Source organism: Diadema antillarum, unplaced genomic scaffold (genome assembly GCF_040938485.1).
Source record: "Diadema antillarum isolate AM-2024a unplaced genomic scaffold, OU_Dant_1.0 seq00000820_RagTag, whole genome shotgun sequence".
In the NCBI taxonomy this organism is placed as follows: Eukaryota; Metazoa; Echinodermata; class Echinoidea; order Diadematoida; family Diadematidae; genus Diadema; species Diadema antillarum.
In genome coordinates, this window is record NW_027271697.1 from 384193 (window position 1) to 404097 (window position 19905).

The window sequence follows — 19905 nt, forward strand, 5'->3', positions numbered from 1 at the left end:
ATCTAAAGGGCAAGTGCACCTTTGTGTTCAAGTGGATTGAGTGAATGCAGCAGTAATAGTGTAACACATCAATGAGAGTTTAAGGAAAATCGGACAATCTGTTCAAAAGTGATATGAATTTTTGAAGTTTCTGCATAGTCACTGCTGGATGAGAAGACTACTACAAGCTTGTGATACTATCACATGTGTAAAATGATATAAAGAAAATATGAAGAAAATTACGCATGTTTTCACTTTTCTCGCATAATAAAGGAACACTTGACGTGCCTCTTGTAGAAGGTAGGGGAAATGCATGATGCTATACTTAACACGTCAGTGACAAGTCAAGGAAATCTGAACTTTTTCACAAAAAAAAATTGTGACATTCTCTATATATATTCTTTTTATCATTCTGCACATATGACATCATACACTGTAGTAGTAAATATTCACTTTTGCTGACCCCATTTAGGTGCATACTTTGTGTAAAACAAAAGAGTTTGTTTGTCCATCAGCGCACACTCTATTCATACCTCAAGGCAGACTGATATTTTGCATTGTTCGATGGCACTTGTACAACGTGTAGTTGACTGTGGAAAGGGGATACATGTACCACTTGACTGCTTTCGCGCAGGCAGATTATCAATGTGGTCGTTCTTTGTCGGCCTGCAAAAAGAATTTTGTATTATAGGGGCATGGAAGGCTCTCAGAGAATGGCGGGAGGAACGAGTTAATAGCTACATTGTATCCAAATTTTGTGACTTTTGCCTGTGACTTCCTTTTGGTAGCTACCAGCATTTGTAGTAGCAAAATTTGTAACCTATCAGCAGAGTTTTGTTTTATAGGGTGCCTGCAACCCAAATGAATGAGCCTTTTATAACATGAATTCGATAACCTTGGTTCTATGTAGTCCACTCATATATTTTTCCAGGAATTCTGCAGTTTGGGCAAAAATGGTACAGGTAGACTTGGCAAACCCTGATTATGGGCAGAATACAACAGGAATATGTCTTTAATAACAACTAATGACACAACACATGTATGTATGAAAACATGAAAGCTGTGCAATGAAATAAAGGAAATATGTAAATAAATGAATGTATGAATAAATAAATGAGTAAAAAAATGAATTACTATGGTAATAAAGATTAAAACAAATAAATAAGGTCTTTACTTTGGCAGGCAACCAAAGTTGGATTTTTATCGAAGTCAGATATTGCTTCAATAACTGATTTATCAAGCACTTTCTACAATCTTGAGTAATGCAACTCACACAAAGTTTTACTCGTCAGTAGAGTAGTCTAAAATTGATTCATTCAGTGAGCAAATCAATGCCTCCGGGAAATGCTCGATTTTAATCTTGTTAATGGCACGAGAAAAGTGTAAAAAGTATGCCTGAGAGAATTTCAGTAGTGTGGAAAGAGAGTGTTTTTAGCTGCCATGCGAGGAACTTTTTGAGAAAGATAATAACTGATTTACATTTTGTATCCATGCTGCCGACTCTGAGCTCTCCTGATTCTCTTTAACCTGTTGAGGACGAGTCCCGAGTATACTCAGGCAGGTGTCTATGGGAAATGCGTGTTGTAGCAAAATCAGCCTGTCCTCAATGGCTTAATCCACTGGTTATGTCTCATGATGCTAAAAAGCAATCTCCTTTTGCCGATAATATATATGTTTGTGTATGTGTGTGTGTGTGTGCGTGCGTGTGTGGGAGTTCGTTCATTTTTCAGCTCATCGCGTGTCCTCATTTGTGTTCACATGCGTGGTTTTGAAGTGTGCGTATGTCATCATTGTCTATTGCTTGTTGCTTGTAATCCATTCTTTCCAAGTTCTTCTGCATCTTTTCCTTTCTTCATTTGACAACTGTTTTCATGTTGCTTTGATATGTCACTGGGCAGTGTTACCTGGGGATGCTAGAAAATAATTCTAAACTGTATTAAGTCACTCATCAATTATGATGGTTTGACAATGGTTTCTGCTTTTACTACATATGATATGCAAATTTGATTCTGCTTGTAATGCCTCATAGGGTTTTGTGAGGCATTGTATGCAGAATAACAACAAATATTAGATTAGATGATGAGAATCCATAATTTTTAAAGATAACATTGAGCCATATAAATCTGAAAGATATATATTTTCAATTGGATATGACCCTGCCACGATGAATATGGTACAGCATATCATTACATTCATTGAAGAAATTCTGCTCAAAATCATGTCATGTAGAATGTATAAATCATTGTGCCACCTGGCATCCTGACAGTACATTACTGTTTGACTTGTGGGTATTAAAGAAATACACAAAGCTCAAACAACTCATAATTGATACTGGTTGGATACTGAATGAAAATATGTCGTGCACTGCTTTTGTGGGGCTTGATCTACATGTATTAACCATGGAAGACGAGTCCCGAGTACAGTCATGCAGGTGTCTGTGGAAAAGATTACATCATGGAATATTATACGAGCAGTAGAACTGAAATAATCACATAATTTTTATTGAAGGAAATAACATAAATTGGCTGTTTTTGTTCATTCACAGCACAAATAATTCAGACTGGTTACAGAGACATTATAATAAAAAAATGAGTACACTTTGAGAAAGTTGGATTAACCTGAAACAGGAAAAAAAAAGGGAAACTGAGTGCAGTATGCATGGCAGATTAACCCTAAACAAATAAAAAAAAAGAAAGAAAAAGAAAGAAAGAAAGAGTGATACTGAGTGTTGTATGCATGTCAGATGCCTGATACAAAGAACTGGCTATAGTGTCTTAAGAATGAACCTAATAATTCTTTTATAGCACCATGAATGGATTATGAAACAAAATTGAAAGAAGAGAGATATTGTATACAGCACACATTAAATCGTACCTCCCGGAATAATGAGTTCCAATGACCCAATAAAATGTGGGATGAAGAAACACTTGAAGGCAATTACTTTCTTGAGGAATCAAAGTTTTTTTTTTTATTGTGTCCTCTCAATGTTGTAACTGACACAGCTTGGTATTGTGTGGAGAACATCTACCAGCTTTTGAAGGCAAAGCTTTGTAAGACATCATAAATCTACATTTGGTGCATCTTTCTCTGAAAGATAATACGCTGTTATTTTCGCGTACAGTTATTTTCGTGAATGACGAGGTCATAGACATTTTCGCGAGATGTTGATTTCGTAATTTGACCCCGACGCTTACATTGTACATGTACCTTCAAGCACCATTAACAAAGCACATGGAGGCATTTTCGCACGTGATTGGGGAAATTCGCGAAAATTAAACCCTCGCAAAAATAACAGCTTATACCGTAGCTACTGCAGCAGACTGATTTAACCTGTTCCATACAGAAACCTGGTGACCTGCGTATTGAAGTCTATGGGCTTTTCAGAATTTAGTGTGGAACGGGTTCATAACAAACACTGCCAGTGTCTTAGAATCTGCAGATTATTATGACTCATAGTGATAAGAAAAATCTTTTTTTTTTTTCCAAAGTCAGTTTTTGCATTGCTCCTCTCAGGATGGCAATGACTTGAAAAGTTTCTTTATCCATCAAAGGGTGCTTTTTAATAAACAGTCATCATTACCTTGCTCATGTATATTTTAAGTTGGCCACTGGTATGATAAATACTCAGTGTATAGTGTTGCAATGTACCGTATCCCCCCACTCCCCCCCCCCCCAAAAAAAAAGATAAATAAAATAAAATAAATAAATAAAATGAAATAAAATAAAAATGAATATAGATATATATATGTATATATATATATATATATATATATATATATGGGACGTCACCCTCTGCATGATAACTGTAAAAATGGTGAATCAATCCAAATACAATTTCAGAGTATGAAACAAAAACTTATTACCGACATCTTACAGAAAACCCCATCCGATTTGCTTCAGTGGTCAAAGAGAAGTGAGGGGTTTTGTAGAGCATGTCAGGAATCTCTTTCATCTAAGTTCTGTCCATTGCGATCACACATGCAGTTCCAAGAGCAATCAAGTGCCTAAAACTTCGTAGAATCAGACCCATGACATACATTACAACCTGTACAATGATCCACATTTCTCTGTGACTACTTGACCAAATTGAGTGGGGATTTCTGCATAATTTCTGCACACAGTCACTACTGGTTGAGAAGACTACTTTAGGTTATGATGTCACATGCATAGAATAATATAAGGAAAATATAAAGAGAATTCCACAATGTCATTTTTTGGGAAAAGGTACACATTCCCTTGACTTGTTTACTGGTCATTTGATTTGATATTGATCTAAAGCAGATGTCAAAAAACTGCCATGGTTCTTTTGATGCCCATGTACTCTGCAGTTACATTCATGCGATGTTCCTAATTAAGATTAGCTCAGAGTTCTAAAATTTTGTAAGCTCGGAGCTCAGCCCTGTGTAGATGCACTCACAAGTTAGCAATCATAAAGGTCACTGTAAAGCAAGATATTTTCGCAGCATAAAGTTTTCACTAATTGCCTCTGGCATTCCAAGAATGCATAGATACCAAAGACGCTTAACTGATAAGACAGGAAAGTGCGCGCTAATCCTGTACAAAACAAATGGACAGCGCGCGGTCCTCATGCGTATTACGCACATCACCTGAGACCACTCAGTTAACTTCAAAGACAGCACGTCTCAGGTGATGTGCGTCTTTGCCTGAGACGCGCTGTCTTTGAAGATGTTGTTTATCAAGCGTCTTTGATTGTGAGATCATATTGTTGCCAAATTTTTACCTCCACGAAATAATCCTTCTTACTTTCAAATCTCGTTCTTCAAATTAATCCCCTTAATCGAAAAAAAGCTACGACTATAATTTTTAAATCTTTTTAAGATAATAAAAATATCACTACCTTTTGAAATGAATGATGTTTCTAGGTGTACTGAGTTTGTCCTTAGCTCTCTTTTGTATCGTCATGTAGGGTAGCCATTTTGTGTCCATTTTTATCGTGCGCCTTCGTATCTTGTTATCTCTACTATCTTTGATAGATACATATAAGCAGTTTCAGGGTGTTACATAAGCACTTGCCTGATTACCTGGGGCAAGTAAAAATCAAAGTCAGGCAAGTGTTTGGACCAATGAGAAAAAATGCTTGCCCGAACTGGGCAAGCAAAAAGTATTTAAGCCATCTTTATTTCCCAACACTTACGTGAGGAAGTTTCACCAATCCAACATCAATACTCTATCGAAGCAAGTTTGTTACTCCCCACATGTGCCATTTATTCACATGATTGGGTTTTATCAAACCCTAGGCTTTACAAGTGATTTTCTTTATCATTTTCTTATATCTTAAAAAGACTTTCTTTTCGGCAAGTAAAATTCGTGTTTGGGCAAGTGTTCTGCAACAATTTGAAGATCTGCTTGCCCAACTGGGCTAGTGGTAACAAAACGTCGCTGGGGTGACAAGACCTTGTATACCATCTACAAAATGTCAAATGTTCAGGAGAGCCAAAAAACATGGCAGCCGAAGTACTACACCGAATGGGATAGCCTTTCCTTTGGCATGCCGTGGTGGCTTCATTTTGGAGTAAGACAGTTGGGATTTGGACAGGACATCACTTAACCAATTACTTGACCATTAATCCAAAAAAATCATTTTCACCAAAATTGTAGATACAAGGTCTTGTCACCCCAGTGACGAAAAAGTTATTTAGCACCCTGGTAGTGTAGACAATAATTTTTGTGTACATTTTTATTGCGTGAATCTTGGCTCTCGCGAAATTAATGAAATTAAAATATACATGCAAACATTTCTCGTTTTACAGAGTTGATGATCAGAACAAGATTTCTCAGGGTTTACACTATTATTATTCCATCATCTATGGGGGGGGGGGGGGGTCACCACTTGTCATAGTTTGGCATCATGTGGACATGATTTAAAGGGACTGTACAGTACTGGTTGAGGTGGAGATTCTGGTTTATAACATTCCTAAGTGAGATAATGAGAAACCTCTTATGAAATATGAAACAGCATGTAATTTTAAGAAGGATTCAACGTTTAATTGATGAAAATTGGTTTTCAAATGGCTTAGATATCCAAAAGAGTGATAATAATAAAAGGCGACAGGCCATGCCTTTTATTAGGATCTCTTTGATTCACCTTGCTTTTGGATATCTCAGCCATTTCAAAACCGATTTTCATCAAATAAACTTTTGATACCCCTTAGAATTGCATGCTCTTTGACGTCCCATAGAGTGGTTTCTGAATATCTTGCAAAACGTTAAAAACTAAATCCTCACCTCAACCAGAACTGTACACACCCGTTAAGAGTCATTGCTCTCAAAAGTTTGCAATTGTAAAGATTCTTAAGATCAAAACAAGATTTCAGAGGGTTTATTCTTTATCCATCACAAGCTTAGGGGGTCCCCACTCATAGTTTGCCGTCATGTTGACATGATAATCAACTTTCACATGTCCATATTTCTGCGCGATTAATTTTTATTCGCAGGTTCTTGAATTCGCACTGCATAATTGTTAATGCATTTTAAAAAGTGCAGAGAAAATTTTGAAGATTTTTTGCAGGTTTTAGAATTCGCTTTAGGCAAAAGTAGCGCGAAATGCGTGAAAGTTAATGCACCGCGGAAAACTTGTGTGGTATTCCAGCCTTTACAGTAACTCAAAAGTATGTGTGACCTCTCTGTGGACCCCATTCCCTTTTTAGAGTCTACACTCTGAGATGATATTGTTATGTCATCGCTTATGTCATCCAGCGGTGAGAACTACTCTACCTTTAAAGAATAAGTTCCAACAAGTAGAAGAGATTTTTATTTTTTTTAATCAGACAAGATGGGAAGATAGTATTTTGTAGAGTTTGTGAGAACTCTATTATGTAATAGGCTTGACCTTTTTAAGAATAGGTTTGCAAGACATAGAAAGGTAAGTAAAGTTCTTTTTTTTTATTTGACAAGATGGGAAAAAGTGTTAAACAGAATTTGAAGTCCATCACTTGTTCAGTGACATAAAAAACGTCAGTCATTAATGTACTCTCTAGAAAAAAATCGAGTGAAAATATTCACTCTTAAAGGAGTGAATACAAAAAAGAGTGAATTTAGAGTGAAATTGGAGTTAATTTTGAGTGAAAATGTTCCTTTTCACTTGTTTTAGAGTGACCTCAGGGATCACTCCAAAATCTTCGAGTGATCCTTGAGGTCACTCCAAAATGAGTGAAAATGATCATTTTCACTCAAAACTAACTCCAATTTCACTCTAATTCACTCTTTTTTGTATTCACTCCTTTAAGAGTGAATATTTTCACTCAATTTTATTTAGAGAGTATAAAATTGTGATTACCTGTCAGTACTTCGAATGAAAAGTACTCTACCACATTCAGCTTGACCTTTACATAAGTTCCATCAATTAGCTTTGGTTTTTTCAATCAGACAAGATGGAAAGAAAATTACCAAATCTAAAGGTTATTACATGCTCAATGACAGAGATGATATCAGTCATTATTTTCAATACAAAATTTTGTTAATTTGAGATTATTATGCCATCACTTTTATTAGAACTCTCTGGTTGGTATTTGGTTGTTGAGTCAGTATCTGTAAGTTTACATAACTGTAATATAGGTAGAACCCCCCATTTCCTGTCATCAGTACTATCCTGAATTAATTGTCTTTTCCATGTTTTAAACACATTTCAATACCCACTACCAAATTACATATTTTTGCAAAGGCCTTATGGGTCACATTTCTCGAGTTGTTGCCTGTATTTAAGTTGATAGGGAGGCCTTGTCCGCTGCGCAGGTCCATTGCGCAGTTTGACCCGAGGAGGGGAGATGTGTAGTTGGCAGTGGTTGGCATGGGCAGCTTGGAGCAGCTATAAACGCATTTCAAACTGACTTTGCAGTTATCATCTTCATAGAAATGTGTTTCTTTCTCAAATGCAATCGCAAAATTTTGCACCTTTTTGGCAGTTCAGAAAGTTGTTTCCGATCCCATAATCAAAACAGCTTTGCGTTTTAAATATCAACCTCCCAAATGTCCATGAAAGTTGTTTTGAAGCCTATATAGTTCTAGGCCAGAAGGGAGTTGATAAACGCACCCCTAGATGATTACAAAGTTCGCTAGAACTGCTGGATGTGAAGGATATTTTCTTCGCAAGTTCAAGTAAAAAGTTTCACGATGACTTCAGTGGTTATCTGTGCCAACAAGAGCGAGACTCACAGAGACTCACAAGGACATTACAGCATCATCAACTTATCAGATTTTACATTTAAATGGCCGATATCAGGAATCGAAGCGAAGCGAAACGTTCCAAGGAAGCGTATGAAACTTGCAAAGTGTTACTCTATCATCTGTTGTGTTTGTGTGTGTGTGTGTGTGTCTGTCTGTCTGTCTGTCTAGTGTGGTTTTTTTTTTTTTTTTGATGGGAAATCCAAATTTCATGATAAGACTTAAAATTATCAATCTCCTTGTTTGAATTGACTCTATAGTGTCATTCACTCAAACCAAATAGAGGGGTGTTTATTGTGATGCAAATCTGAAGATTATTAGCACTCTTACAGATGGACAGAAGTATTCTTCTAATTTGTTGAACACACTGCACATGCCTGATAACTACCAAAATGATTTTATGACCATGCAAACTGTTGTGATGTGTCTTGAATAATGACATTAAAAAAAATCTTTATATTGTTTCCTTCAGAATTCAAGACACTTGCCATTGTGCAAATAACCAAGTGCTATTTCTCAAAATAGTGGTGGTAATTCAGAAATTGTTCCAATATTTCTTGGGATTTGGATGGTAATGCTGATTGTGCCGTAGTCAGTGCGATTTTGTGTCCACGCTGCCCCAAATCTTAAGATACATGTATGGATCAAGATGCAAATCTTGAGATTTGACCCCTGCTATTGTAATTTGCGTTGGTGTGAATGCCACTTACATTAACGTCAGGTGAATTGTTTTTCTCTTTAAAGATGAGAGTCGCCCTCATGTAACTGCAACATGACAGGTGCCATACTCCTCTCTGTCAGTGTGATACAGGATGTGATCGTTAGTGACTTCATTTGTAGGAATTTATTTCCGCTGTTCATGTGGCACATGAAGCCATGAACCAATGTATTTCTCAAAATGAAGAGTTTGAACACAAAATCGGCTAAGCACCATTTTTGCACATTTTGAAGTTAAGTCTGTCATCAGTACCAGTGCCAAAAAACCGGTCTTTCCAGTGATGCATCGCTCGTTTTAAAGGAGGAATATCTTGAAGTTATGATTAAAAATGTCCCATATTTTCTCATTATTTTCTCTGTTTTTAGCAGCTGTAATTGCAAATATTTCAAACAAGAATGGAGTTAACTAAATTTGTGATCAAACTGTTCAAATATTGGGGAAAGTTGTATTGATGAATATGACACACGCACACACACACACACACACACACACTCGTGCATGCGCAGTTACTATGGATTTTCTTATAATGAATGTTCCAGGAAATGACCATACTATAAAACATCTTTCATGGCACTCTTTATCATTAGTGGCTCAACTTCAAACCTGAAGAAAAAACAATGTTTTAAAACAATGTTTTTAAACACTGCTGACTACTCTGTATGGATAACCAAATACTCAGGCATGATAATGTTTGGAAAAGTTTTAATTAGGACATTATCTGTCAGGAGTGGAGATATGATGGATTGAAGATTTAAATAGACATTGTGGGTCAAAGGAAAACATCAAGGTACCACATCTTCATTGGCTATTTTAATTTGCATGCATGGATGCTGCTGATATCACTGTTTAAAACAGTGGAGACATGTGAACTAAATGATTTGAACTAAGAATAATTATGTGCTTTGGTGCACATATTTGCTGATGGGCAATTCTGTTGTAGCAGGCCATTGCTAGTCAGGTTTTTTTTTTTTTTTTTGTATCTCGGTGGACAGCAAATGAATATCAGTTCAATCAGGCCACCCTTTGTCTCCCCATGCTACTTGGTCTTTAATGGTATAGGTTCCTTCAACCACTCTGGAACTTTCCGTAAGGATCTCCAACCTCCAAATTCTAGAGCTTTCCACTCACCCTGACTTCTTGGCTGTATATGTATGTGCATGACCACATTTCTAAGAATAGCCAACACAGAACACACTCGGCCACATAATGCAATCAACATGTACACACACTGTATGTATTGACTTACAGTGTGTATTATATACACACATAGTACATACTATGTGATTGTCATAATTGTATACACAAACACATACACACACACACACACACACAGGTATGTGTGAAGGAATTTCCCCCAGAGAATTGGGCTTGAACATATTTAATAGCATTTTCTTCTGTGTTCCATTAGTAGCTGCATTTAAGAGGCCTATATATTTTGTAGGTGCTGTGTAGAAAGTTCTGAAATGGAAAGCTGTAGAAACTTACCTTTGTGTACTTCTCCCCTATTCTGATCAATCTGATACGTGCACATATCCATGCATTTATGAAACCAGATCTCATGAATGTACATTCATGTGTACATTCATGAGAGGAACGTGACTTAAAGCAAAGAAAAGCTTGAAAACATTATTCGGGCAGGTGGCCAACACAAGAATAAAAGTCGACCACGCAAGGTTGCATTATGCTGTCTTTGTTGACAGGAGAGCGTTTTATTGCCAGCACTCCGGCAAGTGTTATGTGACCCTACATGTCAATATCAACAAAAAGTCACTGCATAGATTTTTAGTTAAGAGCAGATTATTCTGAAAGAGCAGACATTGACCTCTAAAATGATGTACATGTATAACTCAGTTCAAATGGACTCTCCTACAAACCTATCTGAATATTAGAAAGAAAGCACACATTCTCAAAAAGTGTGTACCAGCTGAGAAAAGAGGCTCTGAAGTGGAGGGATTTTTCAGTCGCTTAATCTGCTACCGAGCCATGTGCCATGCAATGAATGGGAACAAAAACAGGATTTAAAGCATACCTAATCACACTATTCTACCATTAAAAAAAGTGTTCTAGAAAAAAATTGCTGAAAACACAATTTTCTTTTGTTTTATGATCCCAAACTTAACAGTAATGTAGAAGTATTGCTCTTTCAGAATATGTAGAACTCAAGTTACTAGGTTGACCCGTTTCACTTATTTTGAGTCCTCACACAAAATTAGTGAGTATAATTTTGTTGGTTTTGTGATGCATTGTCACATGTATTGTAGGGATGGTTACAGTCAGGCAAACCTATTTTCCTCCACAGCAGAATTATACAGAACTGATATTTGTGTGTGTGTGTGTGTGTGTGTGTGTGTCTGTGTCTGTGTGTGTGTGTGCCATGCTTATTTCACCTTCCAAGTTCTTTCATGCTGTCTCTTCTACAAGGGGTTGCTCAAAGGGAAATTTGTCCTTTTGTTTAATAGACTATACAAATAATTAGGAAGAGTCAAGCAAATAATAATGATTATACATTAAAATTCATTCAGCTAAACTAGGAAAAAAGTTATATGTTTTTGCAAAACAGAATCATCAGTTGCAACCACAGATACATTTCTTTTTTCAGAGTGGTGATAATTTGTTGGTTTGGTAATGGACTCGCCTTGCTTGAGTCCAGTTTAACATCCTTGCTTGAGTCCAGTTTAAAGCCCCAGTCACATAGACATCCCGGATCGCCCCGGATCTGATCCAGGGTGATCCAGGGAGAGATACGTGTTGATGCCTTACAATGTAGACATCCTTGGACATCCGTGTATGTCCGTGTAGATCCGGGGACATCGGGAAGGCGAACACGGCAACTTTTGGCGGTCAAAATCATCCGGCGTCATCCAGGGATTGCCATGTTGGCAAAGCAATCCGGGATGGTCCGTTTGGCTGGCTGCCATGAAGCCGCCGTGTTGACCTGTGTAGCTGCCATATTTGTCCATGTAGACGCCACACTCTTCCGGCCTTATCTGTGTTGCTGCCGTGTTGATACCGTGTGTACAGTCATATCAACGCTCGTCAACACTCCATAGAGGTCGAAACTATCCCCAGATCTCGGATCTCCCCGGATCTCCGCGGATCTCCCTGGATCACCGTGTAGATCCTTTAGATCTGTGTTTACATGTGACTGGGGCCTAACATCCTTGCTTGAGTCCATTTTAACATCAAGTAGCATTCTGCTTTAAATTGACATGTTGAGGATGTATTAGAAGGAAAACTAACAAATTTGTGGTATATCATGTTTTTTTTTTTTAATTTTACACACAAGTCTGACACATGTGACAGTATTCTAGGAAGTTCAAAGTTTCTGTGTTGAGCCTGTGAATTGTTCAAGTCAAGTTCAAGCCAAGAACTGGTGCCCTGTTCATCATTAACCCGTTGAGGACGAGCTGATTTTGCTGTAACACATTTCCAATAGACACCTGCCCGAGTATACTTGGGACTCATGTCAATGTGTGTAAGTTTACCAATACCCTGAGTATTATGTTTGATATATTTGTAAAATATACCTGAGACATGCTCTCTGCAAAAAGAAGAAAAAAAAAGAAAAAGTAAATTCTGACAATCAAAGGTCAAATGTTGATGAACTTGACACCTGATTTAGGTGTCATATATTGTGTGTTGTCAATAAGTTTCCACAGCTTTGAGTTATGACAGCAGAATTTGTGCCTCTAGTACATCACCTAAAGATGCTGGTCAAGTTTGAATGTAATTGGTTAAGTCTGACAAGGTCAAAGGTCAAAAGATCAGTGAACTTACACTGAGAAACACTACAACCACACATTTGCGATATATATGGGTGAGACATCTCGTCACTTGTGGTTTTGCTGCGTGACTCACTCGACACTTGCTGTGCACCTTGTCAACGTATGAAACAGCAGACATACGTGTGGCACAGGTAATCGGAAGCAACGTCGTCTGGAAGACAGAGTCAGGTGTTTCTAAACTGATGTGCAGGGTTGCCTGAATTCCTTCATGTTTACTTCATCAGGAGCATTAGTGTATGATTATCTTTAATGCCAGGTACCTAGGAGACACTGCTGAACAGTTTTGTGTTGGGCCCCCACTTCTAAAAGTTGCTTAACTTTACCAGCTGAACTGGATGATAATATTATTCATATGGCAGAAAAGACATTGAGGCTACAAAAATATTTTGCTGCTACTTTTATACTTACCTAAAAAACAATATCAACAACAACAACAACAACAAACCTGTCAAGTTCATTATAACTATTCTTGTTTGTGAGTATGATTAAATTAGGCCTATATGTGATTTTTTTTTTTTTTTTTTTTTTTTGTAGTGCTGTGTGACTCACTGCACACTAGCTGTGCATCTCGGGGGCAGATCCAGGAATCTGTAAAGGGGGGGGGGGGGGGGAACTAATATTTCTGGTGCCACTTCCCGGTTTCATTTCATTTTTTTCTTTTTATTTCTTTTGTTTTAAACGAAAAATAAAGGGGGGGGGCGTGCGCCCGTTTTGCGCCCCCCCCCCCCCCCCCCCCCTGGATCCACCACTACATCTAGTCAACGTATAAAACAGAAGACATGCGTGTGGCACAGGTAATCGGAAGCAACATATTGTCTGAAAGACACTGCATGATGTGCAGGGTCGTGAGTAAATTTCTTAAAGTTTGCTATAGTTAACAGGAGCAGTAGTTTGAGATATCTAACAAACTATGTAGCTTCAACGGACAACTGTTGAGCACTTTCAATTGGTTTTGTATCCCAGTTGACTCATCTGGCTGAATTAAAGTATTGAAGTTAAAACAAATATTGCTGCTACTCCACTTACCAAAAACCAACAGCAGCGTATCAAGACTGCAGCCACAATGAACTTGTCATGTGTTCATGACCTCTTTCTGTTGTGTTTAGTATGGTACATTAATGATTAAATTGCGTGTGGCTTTCGTACTCCATTGCAGTACTGCATGTGATGACTCACAGAACACTTGCTATTAGCTTTCATGTTGTCAGTGCTCTAACATTAAACACAGACATACAACTGTTGTATATATGGGACAGGTGATTCGGAGCTATAGTTGTACATATACCCTTGAACATTTATGTTGTTTGGAAGGCTGCGTCATGTGTTTGTAAACTGCTATGTTAATTTCCTCACCTAGGCAAACTGAGGAGGAGCAATTGTTTTGTAAATACCGTACTTATACCCCTATCATGCTTAGCAAATTTTACTCAAGATTTCCAGGGAACCCCCGGGGCGACAGTGTAGCGTGAAAGGCATTGTGGGTAATCTCCCCTGAGATAAAATGCCACATGACTTTTTAGAAATCTTACCCTGGAATCATCCCAGGTAACCTCCGGAGTATTCCCGCGGACTCTAGCTGGGGGACACTGTTGTGTGAAAGGCATCCTGGATTAAACTTGTGGATGTAAAAGCAAAGGTCAACAACCTACCAACAATATATCTTGTGGGCCAGTTTTGCACATGTGCCATATAATGTCTACTTCCACTGCAGAGAGCGGGCCAGAGAAATTCAACCAGGGGCTCATTGGCTATCGTGAAAGAATTTTTACCTGGTGTGGAACCTCGTTTATAATTCCCCCGCTGAACCTTCCTGGGTGATTCCTAAAAGTAACCTTGTGTGAAAGGGGTATTAGGGACACTGTTGAGCAGTGTCAAACTTTGCATTCAGAGCTGAATAATGATGTTAAAATGGCTGTAAAAAAACATTGAAGCTTCAAACATAACTTAAAATAGAGAAGCACTCTGAGAGTGCAGACTTCTGCCAAGCAGCTCATTTCCACCACTGATCTTTTTCTTCCGCGGAGATCAGTGATTTCCACCCATATATGTACGTATATATGCATGCTGATAATCGCCCATCAATTTCCCAATATAGAAGCCTTTTGTTATGTCATCAACTTCCAGCTGCGTGGTGCGCCTCGCCCTAGCAAAACTAGGGTAGAGCATGCTCTTTTAGTGCGTGTATGCAGACCTAAAAAAATGTGCAGAACTTCCAAGTTCATTTACCCTGCCTGCCAAAATATCTAAAATCTTTCATACACGTGTAGAATCCATAAAAATTCCCAGTTCACTACCAAAATTTAATCATCTGTTCTTTGTGTCATTCTCAACCTTTCCTGTAAGTTTCATCCAAATCTGTTCAGTTGAGTTATTTTGCACACGGCCAAACAAACCAACAAACAAATGCTAATGAAAACATCACCGCCTCCCTTGGTGGAGGTAAAATAACTGAGACTTCAGTTGCAAAACTCCTTGGTCATACCCTGAGTTATGGTGTTGTGCAGCTATAGTGCCATGTCACATTAGTATTTTAAAGATGAACAGATTACACATCTCCAAATCTTGGCAATCCGCAACAATGATCCCAGTGCCAATTCAGTACCGTACTGGACGTGTTTAATGTACAGTTGAACCTCTCTTTTATCTGGCCTCCCTTTATCCAGATCTCTCTATTATACGGACGCAATCTCGCCGTGATTTTTTAAAAATAATTACGGGAGGAAAGGGGGATTCCCAACTCCTTGAGAACTCCTACACAAACACACATGAATTACATATACTTGATACATTTCTTAATAATTATTTAGGTAAATCATCCCAAGAATTTATTAAAGAAAATGATTTCATTCTTGCAAACACGAACCTCTATTTTGGGGTCTGTTTCTGAGTGTAACAATGAAAAGGTTGCAGTATACATATTACTACATGTGGTACTACAATGGGCTACATCAGTACTGTATGTGTATGTATTATGTACATAAAGCATTGAGTCTCCCGTATCCGGCCAATAGTTATCCGGATGAGCCCCGGTCCCGACTTGTCCGGATACGAGAGGTTCAACTGTATGTTACAATAATCATACTTTTTAGCTTGACTGAGACATAGGCTCATGTAAGACATTGCGATCACTCATCTTACGGCTTCCGTTGTGCGTCATGCAGTGATCATTTATAAACTTTTACATTTTTATCCTCTTCGTGAAAACCCCATGACTGATTTTCACCAAACTTGGCAGTTAGCATCCCAAGGGGGATAGAATCTCAATTTATTCAAATTTGTGCTACAAAGTCTTTTTGCATAGTACATAGTAAGTCAGTATATTACAAATGCTTTCAACTTTTCTTTTGGTAGCCCAGGTTACAGTACCTGGTACTGAAAAAAAGTTTGATGATTTTAACAAAATGGCAAATTTCTATTTGGCACCCCAGGGTAGAAAAATCACATTGTGTACCGGTATTACAAATGTGTGTCATTATCATAATTATTACCTCCGCCAAGGGAGGATGTTATGTTATGTATGGAAATCACTGATCTCTACGGAAGAATAAGATCATTGGTGATGCATATGGAAATTTCAGTAGCTGCTTGGCGGAGGTCTGTGCTCTCAGAGTGCTTCTCTAGTTTCTAATGTTATGCACAAGATGCTGACAAGACTATTTAAAGCAGTTCAGTTGCACAACATGTTTGGAAATGGCTGAACATCACTGGCTCCTTTGGGTTAACCTCTAGGTTAACATGAACAGCAGTGAACACAACGACATTAGCCAAGCATGTTGTGCCATGTTATTCAATATGTGATGGAGGATGAGGACTTCTTGTTATTGAGGTGGAGTGTGCAAGAACAATTAAAGCACAGCAGACATGGGTTTGAGAAAATGAGAAACAATGAAACTTGGGAGGACAAAATTTTGAAGATAAAAAAAATTGAAGTTAGTTCTGTGCATCATGCTGTACAGCTTCGCAAGAAGATTTGTGTGTCACTAACTAAATTTTTTGTGCCACATGAATTACTTGCATGCCCATCATGGGTTTGTGTGTGAGATATGTATGCACATTTGACTCAATTGGCACGGAATGGGTTAGCATGTAATGTGTACATGCATTCGACACATTGACAGTTTTCATTAATTGGTTCTAAGTCAGTTCATTGTGGTAATTTATTTTTCTAGGCCACATCTTGCGACATTTCTAATGAAGAAGCCTTATTGAAGAAAACTCACACCTGGCCTTCATTCAGCCCTCTGCTTAATAATCTCTTGCTTCCAAGAAGGCATACATTTACTCATATCCTTCTGTCACCGTTGTCCAGAGGACATCAAAATGGTGACCAAAGATTCTCAATGGATTTTAACCCTTCCACACCCAAAGCAAGTCTGTCATTTGTGCTTTGGCAGTGATAGTAGTATGATGGTGCTGAGAGATAAGGGAAACAAAGAGTTCCATCTCCTCCAGCCAGCCGTCGACTATGATTTACAAAAGAGGCTCGATCACCATATTTGTGAGACCCCTCATCATCCGTAAGACCGTATTAAAAGCACTCAAGATTACTCAAGGCAGATTACCGGATTGTCGTCAGTTGTAGCCATGGTAATGGCAATGAGTTTATCACAGGTCTGATACAAGCTGTACGCTAAGCCTTGCAAAGCAGTATGAAATGTGCTGTTGCTGTGCTCCCAGAGGCCTGTAGCTTCTGGTTTTAAGTGAGAGAGATTAGGAAAACGTCTGAGTAGGTAGGGGTTGTCATCCAGACCTGACTCTATAGGCAACCAGCATAGTATCTTAAATGTGTGGGTTAAGCCCAAATATGAATGTGGATTGGGTGAAAGCAGCAATATTGATAGAATACACAAATGGGCGTCTTACAAAAATTGGGCGATCCATTCAAAAGTTACCTGTTACATGAATTTTTAAAGTTTCAGTGCCGTCATTGCTGGATATTTTATTGTGGATAATATACAGAAAGCATAAAGAAAATGCAACATATTTTCATTCTTCAAGCCTAATGGAAGGGCACTTTACTTTAACGTACTTCTTTCATAAATCAAGGGAAATAATATTCCCCGTTATATATCCATAAAAAGTCACCAAAAGTCACCAATGGTTTGTGCTAAATATTGCTGCATTCACTCAAATCCACGCATATAACGTAAGTGGAAACTTGTCCTTTAAAACCTCTTGCATGTACTATGCTGAGAACTCGTATCTTGAATCTTGTTTGGTTCACCAAACTTTTGATACAGTTACTATGGAGAACAAGGAGGTAACCAGCTTGGCCAGTGCAGACTCCGCCAGCACCGAACCGCCCGACCTGACCTGCGTAGTGTGCGGGGACAAGGCGAACGGCATGCACTACCGGGCGTTAACCTGCGAGGGCTGCAAGACGTTCTTCCGCCGCAACGCCCGCAACCGCCACCAACTGAAGTGCGAGATGATGAGCTCAGCGGGCTGCGAGATGGACATGTATACACGCAGGCACTGTGCGGCTTGCCGCATGAAGAAGTGTATCTCAGTAGGCATGCAACCAGACAGTGAGTGCCATGGCAACCTCCCTTTCCTCTCAAACCTCAACAAGCACATCCCATCCCTCCTCCACACCCCCCCCCCCCCAAGTTGTGTAACAGGGGGACCAAATTGTGGCCCAGTTTTCACATTTTCATCATCTTCTTTAATGGAGACACATGGTCATATTTGTCAACAAACTTGGCAGGTATTATATGCTACAAGTAGGGTGATAATTCTAAAAATACATGTACATATTGGTACCAATGAGCACCATTCCCATGACCCTCTTTGGACCCCCAGGGGACCCCAGAGCCCCAAGATTAGAGAATATAAGAAAAATGATTACATTAATAGAAATTCTATATCTAGCCAAAAGTACTCTTGGGTATCAAAATTATATTAGGGAGTGTTTGTTTGTTTCTTATGACAGACCCAGGGGTGACCACAATAGGGCAGGACAAAATTTGGGGCTAGTTTTCACATTTTTATCACCTTTTTGAAAATACATGGTCTAATTTTTTTTTGTATAAAATTGGCAGATATTATTCCCAGCGTGATAAAATTCACAAATGGACACCGTGTCCTCCTGTTCTATAGGCTCCCCAAAGTTCTCCAAATTTGCTGTGTTCTTTTTGGGTAATTGGTACATTCTGAAAGAATGTGTGAAAGGTAAACTTGGGATGCTCAGGTGAACACGAGATCCTTTCGTTTCTTGTCATTTTTAGAGCAGTATATGCTTTCGATGATTCTGCAACCAGAATACAGTGTTCTGTGACCAAAACAGGGCTCAAATTACTTTCTTTCCCCCAAACCTGATATATGTACTGACAGTAGGTTACAAAATTTTTGACAAAATAGGCAGCTTTAAACCACAGAAATATGGTTTCTGGAATTACATGAATATATTAGTTCCTTGCCAGCCAGACCCATGATGAGGCCATATAAACCATATTGCCTTTTTTGTACCTAATTTGCCTACGTAGATGTGGTTGCTACTAGTTGTATTAATTGTGAAAATATGTGCAATTTAAAAATTCCATGACTTCCTGTTTTGAGTTTTGGTTTGATGGTACTTCCACCATTCAATGTATGAGATTTACTGTGATAGAAAGCCAATTTGCTCTATGGCATAGGCCATATCACTATTCTTCCCTCTGTTGCAATATTGGACTTGCAGCTGATTCGGAGGTACCTATAATGTACCTCCTGAAATTGTCATAAGAACTGTCAAATCTTTTCGATCTTGTTTAGGGAAGAGCATGATGCCCTGTTGCACTCGATGCTACATGTATGAAACACTCTACAAATCAAGATGCTGTACCCAGATGCATAGAGAAGGGTACTTGTACAGTGTATATCATGGAGTGCTACAAAATTTGCTCGCAATCGAGTTATTGCCTAATCTTGCATACATGCAACAGATTTGAGGTGGGTGCATGACGTTTGTGCAGCGAGCCTTGCTGCTTACCAAGTATGTTCGTGGAAAGTACGCTGCCACCTTCAGCCTCTGTCCTGGTATTGCAAGCCCTGTCTATCTGGGCGTGCAACATTCAACATTACGCTTCCATGAGAACGGGCAGAAAATAATCAATTGCACAGTAGACCACACAGTGCATGCTATTTGCAGTGCCCCTAGTAACTCTAGTGTAAAGATCCTTGCTTTATTTTGCAGCAACTACGGCAGTGTCGGTTATTTGAAGTTTTAAAGGTATAGTTGACCTTTGGGAACAGTGATTTTAA

General features: G+C 38.6%; 1 protein-coding gene across 1 annotated transcript in view; it reads left to right on the forward strand.

Moving 5' to 3' along the window:
- Positions 1 to 19905, forward strand: part of LOC139739838 (vitamin D3 receptor-like) — an 83627-nt gene that overhangs the window by 24532 nt on the left and 39190 nt on the right. Inside the window, exon 2 of the mRNA XM_071650433.1 lies at positions 17904 to 18191. Coding sequence (XP_071506534.1) covers positions 17909 to 18191 — 283 coding nt within the window. The 5' untranslated portion in view covers positions 17904 to 17908. The remainder of the gene's footprint in view (positions 1 to 17903; positions 18192 to 19905) is intronic.